The sequence below is a fragment of the Mus pahari genome, chromosome 4 (genome assembly GCF_900095145.1).
Source record: "Mus pahari chromosome 4, PAHARI_EIJ_v1.1, whole genome shotgun sequence".
NCBI classification, from domain to species: domain Eukaryota; kingdom Metazoa; phylum Chordata; class Mammalia; order Rodentia; family Muridae; genus Mus; species Mus pahari.
Window position 1 is genome coordinate 93,852,180 of NC_034593.1, and position 6,619 is coordinate 93,858,798.

Below are 6,619 nucleotides of genomic sequence, written 5' to 3' on the forward strand. Positions count from 1 at the left end.
ATGGGGAACTTTCCGGATAGCATTTGAAATGTAAATAAAGAAAATAATTTAAAAAAAAAGTTTTCTTGCATAAGTTGCCTTGATCATGTCTCTTCACAGCAAGAAATGTATCTAAGATACTAAATGTAACTAAAAGAATGCATCTATATGTGTTTATTTGTTTGCTGCTTTTTATTCTTCCCCAGCCCATACTAACTAAAGCCAAAACTCAGTATGCATGATTTCTCAGCTACAGATTCTGTACTAAGACCTATAACTAAATAAAAATTCAAAATAGATAACACATAGAAGGAAATACTTGCTCCCTTTCCTCACTGGGAAAGTGGTAGATTTTATAGTCAGGAATGTTTGAATTACTTGGTTTTAGTGCATAAGACATTGGCTTTCAAATTTTACTTTTTGGAATAAAATCTAGTTAAGAATAGGTAAACAGGAGCTGTACCAATGACACAGCAGTTAAGAGCATTGGCTGTCCTCCCCTGGATCCAAGTTTGAGCCCCAGCACACACATGACATGCCCAGTTCACAACCATCTATAATGCCACTCCCAAGAGATCAGATGCCCTCTTCTGGCCTCAGAGGTCACTGCATGCATGTGATGCTCAGACATACATGCAGAAAAAACATTCATGCATACAAAATAATAGAAAATTAAACATTTTCAACAGAACAGGTAAGTACATATTTTTAAATTATAGTCCTCACTTTGTTGGAGGTCACAATATGGAGGCTTCAATTTTTTTCTGCTTAAAACTGAACACATATAGGCTTCAGGAGAATTTTCTTCACATTCAATTTTGTTTCATTCATGCCCCCAACATAGTCTTCACAATTTCATACAAAAATACATTTTTTTAATATTTGTAAGCGTGTTCATGTACCTCAATGCATGAGAATATTCATACATGTGTGTTGCTTGCGCGTATGTGCATGCATGAGTGTTTGTGTGTTTGTGCATGTGCATACAGAAAGTGTGGAAATCAGAGGATAGCTTGTGGGAGTTGGTTTTCTACTTCTAATAGGTGAGTTATGAAAAGCATACTCAGACATGGCAGCAAGTACTTCTACCATTGCTCAAATCTTTTTTAAAAAACACTTCACTAAATTATTTCTAGATATTTAATGAAGTCTCATTTCTCTATGCCAACATGCACTTACATGGGATGGTTCTCAAATAGAGATTATCTCTGATGACTTGCTGTAGTTTGTGGTCAATTGATCCTTTCTGAAACTGAAGACTCAGGTAGTGTCGCAAATCTTTATTTATGACTTTGCCTAGAGAGAGAGAGAGAACAAAATATATGAGATATTTATTAAATTATATAAAATAGTAATCAAATATCTTTAAATCCTTTGGTTAATAACAGGACATGGAAATCAGTATTTGACCTACAAGAAGATAAATAATACCGAATTATTTTAAGTACTATAATTAAAATAAATGACTGTAATATAATTTGGGTATAATTTTATGACACAGGAGAACATATAGAGCAGAGAATATAATGAACACTCAAAGTAATCTCATTCAGTCTCATGGCTTTAAATAACATCATATCCTAAAAGCTTCAAATTCAGATCATATGTTCATCACTGTTATCTTTATTTAACTCCCACTTCACTCATATACATTGAAGATGGCATACCTGGAGATATCAGATAAGCACTTCAAATATCAGACAGACAAAACAAAACTCTTCCACCATCTACCCCAGTTTTCTCTCTCTTAGAACATAGCAGCACCTCCAGCTGGAAGAACAATCCCAAATTTAAAAGCCATCCTTGATTTCTCTCCACCTCTGTCTTCTAGGCCTATTAGCAATTTTTGTCAGCTTCCAAATCATATACCATTTTCATCTATGGCATTCTAATCTAATCTACCACCATCATTTCTCATCTGGAAATACCCTTCTAATCAGCTTCCCTTCATTCTTTGTGTCTCCTTTCTTCCTAGCCCTCACAGAGTCACCAGAGTGAGATGTAAAACAGATGAGATCAGTTAGTATGTGTAAAGATGCCCCCATCCCCATGACTTTCTATTGCACTTGAAATAGAATCCAAAATCTTGCTCAGGATGCAGTAGACCCCACATGTTCCAACTTTGGCAATCTCTAATTCTAATTAATTTATTCTTCACAAAACAAAACAAAACAAAAAAAACCACAAACCCACAACTGGTCCCTGGCAGAACAGTAGTCTGCTTGTTGATTCCTAAATACAGTGTGAATAAGTAAGACAGTCAAATGTTTTCTGTTATTTCTTTGGAAATAGGAAATAGGAACAGTAAACAGAAAGTTGCAGAAATCTCAAAGCTATAATTTGCAACAAAGACTTAAGTTTAAATGAAAAAGCAGTGTAAACATTGTTCATTAGACAAGACTGTAGATAATTAGAAAAGATCAAGGCTCAGACAAAATAGATTATCCCATTGCATAAGAAATGACTAGCGGACTACATTGAGTTTTATTTGGAACAACATATTCACATTAAGGTTTTTTAACAAAAGCTTACTACTGATCAGTTTATCCTTTTATCTACTATTTCATAAAACGGCATCTCTAATTTTTGGTTCTTTTCTACTACATATAAATACACAGAACCTACACGGCAACATAACCAGGAAATCAACTTGTTTTTAAACTTCAGAGATAACATTTAGCTTATAGTAATAAACACAAACCAAATTCCCTTTTCTTAACAAAAATAGACATGGAGGAAGGGGGGAGAACCACTGTGATGACAACACACAAGTCTGAAGATACTTACAATGATGGATACAGAGCAACCCCTATCTTACAGGATGCTTTGTCCAGGCACATAGGGTCCCACTAACTCACCCCAATTCAAAATCATATTGTCTTACTTTTTATTTATACTCCATCATGTGCTCATTGCTGAGCAGCTGAAAAAACTAATATAATCAATACTGCTCAATACTCATTGAACACAAATCAACCTCATAATGAGTGCATGAAGTATTTTTACGATTTGGTAAGGGAGTCTCAAGTTCTTTGTAAATATTAGACTCTAGCTTTGGAAAATTGTAACTACATGGCTGAAACTTTCAGATATTTGGATAGGCTTTTTTAAAAAAAGATTTATTTATTTTCTATATGTGAGTACACTATCACTGATTTCAGACACACCAGAAAAGGGTGTTGGATCCCATTACAGATAGTTGTGAGCCATCATGTGGTTGCTAGGAATTGAACTCAGGACCTCTGGAAGAGCAGTCAGTGCTCTTAATTGCTGAGCCATCTCTCCAGTTCTGGGATAGACAGGCTTTTTAAATGAACAGAAATGTGTCCACTTCTTTTCATTTAAAACAATAACATGAGTGCCAAAATACAAAACTTGACTCACCAACATATCTTCTGGGAAAGATTTAGTTTTGGTAAAAGGAAATAAAGGTATAACTAAAAAAGATAATTTGAATCAATACTTTAGCTTTTCTTAAACTCAAAACTTCTAAGATATGGCATAATTTAGAGATAACTATAAAATGCTTAAAACCTAGGTTAGATTTTAAGTTATAGAAATAATATCTTTTAGCTTAGAGATAATTAAAAGATAAAGTCACAATAAAGTTCAAAATCATGAATTATCTTGCATGATGGATTTCTTAAGGGAAAACGAAGTTAACCCAAATCTTATTTTAAGGGCCTTTGATGTTTTTAAAAACCAGTTAGTACAGAAAAGGTTAAACTTAAAGAGTAATGCCCATAATTATCAGAACTGGAATCACACTAGGTTTTACCATCAACTCCTACTGGGATGGGCAGTCACAAAGAAAAGGATGAGAGACAACTGCAATCAAAACTGCATTTTAAATAAAATGTGCAACTAGACACTGAATGTAGAGTTCTTGTTTAGCATCACTAAAACTGAAAATCATATCTGCAAACACTTTTAGAAACTCTAAGTTTTTGTTCTTATTTTATTTGTATGAGTGTTTTGTCTGCATGTATGTATTTATGTGAACCACATGTGTCCTGGAGTTGGAAGAGGCAAGAAGAGGGTCTCAGATCTCCTGGAACTAGAGTTATAGATGGTTGTGAGCCACCATGTAGGTGTTGGGAACCAAACCAAGGTGCGCTGCACAGGCAGTAAGTGCTTTTAACTGATGAGGTAAGTCTCCAGTCCCTCCATCATTGCTTCTTGACAATCAAGACAATATACTGTAAGCACCAGTCAATTATACATAATGAAAATTTAATAAAACTGAGTTGACATTTAAGATTAACAAATGATAATAAAGATTATCATTTAAGTTATTTAAGATTAACAAATGATAATAAAGTATTTTAAATATACCATTCATCATGGACTTCCCTGTCTCCAAAAACTAATAGAACTTTCTAAAGAATAAAGCAAATAGTGTTTCTTCTATGTAATTTCAAAGAATTAAAAAAATCTTAAATAGGTATTTTACTAATGATTATCAGAAGGCCAACAAATATATTAACTCCCAAGGACACTGTTGTCCTACAGAGATGGCTCAGCAGTTAAGAGCACTTGTTGCTCTTGCAAATCACCCACATGGTGGCTCACAGCTGCCTGCAATTCCAGTTCCTGACCATAAGCCCTCTTATGACTTCTATTGGTACTGTATGATCCTGGTGTATAATATATAATGCAAGCAATCTATATATAATCTCTCTCTCTCTCTCTCTCTCTCTCTCTCTCTCTCTCTCTCTCTCTCTCTCTCTCTCCCCCTCCCCCCCCTCCCCCTTCCCCTCCTACCCACCTCCCCCCAGGTTAATTCACAGAAACTTTGACATCTCAAGGGCATGAAAAACAAATCTCCCCGAGGCTAATGTAAATGTTATTAAACAAATACAAACAAAAGATTCTTTATAATGTGAACATTCTTTTTTTTTTTTTTTAATGTGAACATTCTTACCTAGCCAGTCTATGCTTTAAAAATTTTGCTCTTTGAATTCTATTCTTTGGTTTAATTTTATGAACAGTGAAACTGGTTTATAAAGTTTAAAAATATATACATCAGACAAATAGTTTGGCTAGATGAAAGTCTGTAACGGTATTTTATTTGTATAAAAATATCCAGGCAGTCAAGTCTGAATATACAACTCCTTAGTCAGGAATTCACAGTTACAAATCCATAGTTACTGAATATATGCAAACTCTGAATCACCACAAGTTCTCATTGAGAAATCAGTGAATAAAGCAACGGGCTATTATTTGGATTAACCCTGAGTCCTGTTAGCATGGGTTCAGCATGTAAACAACTGTAAAGCAATCTACCCACATGTCATCATTTTTTTGATAAGGACAGTAAGGAGAATTTGTCAACTGCTTGCTAAAGTCAAGATACAACATCTTTACTATTTTCTAATCCAGAAGCAATTATAAAACAGGGGGTAGGGGGAGAGCAAAAATGAGGTCTCAACTTCCAGAGTTCTGGGATTATAAGTTATGAGCCACCATACTCTGTTTAAAAAACTTTTCTTCATAACTTTTGTATTTTCTCTCTTTTGAAAAGAGATTTGTGTGTATGAGTGTTTTGCATGCATATATATGTGCACTGTGTGTGTCTGGGGACCCGAAGATCAGAAGAGGATATCAGATCTCCTGGAACTGAAGGTTCAGACCCCATAAAAGTAACTCAGCCTTTAGGTGCTGGGAACCAAACCAGACTTCTCTGTAAAAGTAGTAAGTTCTCTTAACTACTGGGGCCTCTCTCCAGCCCCCACTTCTATATTTTCAATAGTGAAAATATATTATAATAACAAGAAAAACTTTCTTTATAAAACTATAATACATAGTTTCTTTTTAAAAGAATTTTTATTTTAAATTGTGCCCTTCAAAGATACTTGGGGGGGGGGGGTGGAGCCTGATTTAGTGGACTATTGCCGCAAAAATCTATGAAAGTTTATAGGAGTTGGGAGACTGTATAGGTTTTCCTTTGGTTACCCATTTCCAAAATATATATTATTTTTACCAAACCTAGGTTAAGTTACAACCATTTTTCTTTTATCTGAAACTTCAATTGATTATCAGAATAAAATCTGTATTTGTAAAATAAACTTAAAATCATTTTGGACAAAACAAAATCGCAATAAAATTTGCTTTAAAAGTTGTATTTTGTTGGGCGTGGTGGCACACGCATTTAATCCCAGCACTTGGGAGGCAGAGGCAGGCAGATTTCTGAGTTCGAGCCAGCCTGGTCTACAGAGTGAGTTCCAGGACAGCCAGGGTTATACAGAGAAACCCTGTTCGAAAAATAACAACAACAAAAAAAGTTGTATTTCAGGAAGACTGAAGTAAAATAAAGCCTTCCCACTAGACTAGAACAGAAAAAATAAGTACTGAATAACCTAAGCTGCATTCTCTCTTTTAAACCTTAGATGGGAATGTGGAAATTTAATTCTTTTTTTTTTTAATTTTTTTTCCAATTTTTATTAGGTATTTACTTCATTTACATTTTAAATGATATCACAAAAGTCCCCTATACCCTCCTGCTCCCGCTCCCCTACCCACCCACTCCCTCTTCTTGGCCCTGGTGTTCCCTTGTACTGGGGAATATAAAGTTTGCAAGACCATGGGGCAGGCTTCTCTTCCCAATGATGGCCTACTAGACCATCTTCTGCTACATATG

General features: G+C 34.8%; 1 protein-coding gene across 2 annotated transcripts in view; it reads right to left on the reverse strand.

Annotated features, from left to right (window-relative positions):
* Magi3 (membrane associated guanylate kinase, WW and PDZ domain containing 3) overlaps positions 1-6,619 on the reverse strand; it is a 181,667-nt gene that overhangs the window by 88,604 nt on the left and 86,444 nt on the right. For both annotated transcript variants that reach the window (XM_021195661.1, XM_021195662.1), the window contains exon 2: positions 1,159-1,275. In XM_021195661.1, coding sequence (XP_021051320.1) covers positions 1,159-1,275 — 117 coding nt within the window. The remainder of the gene's footprint in view (positions 1-1,158; positions 1,276-6,619) is intronic.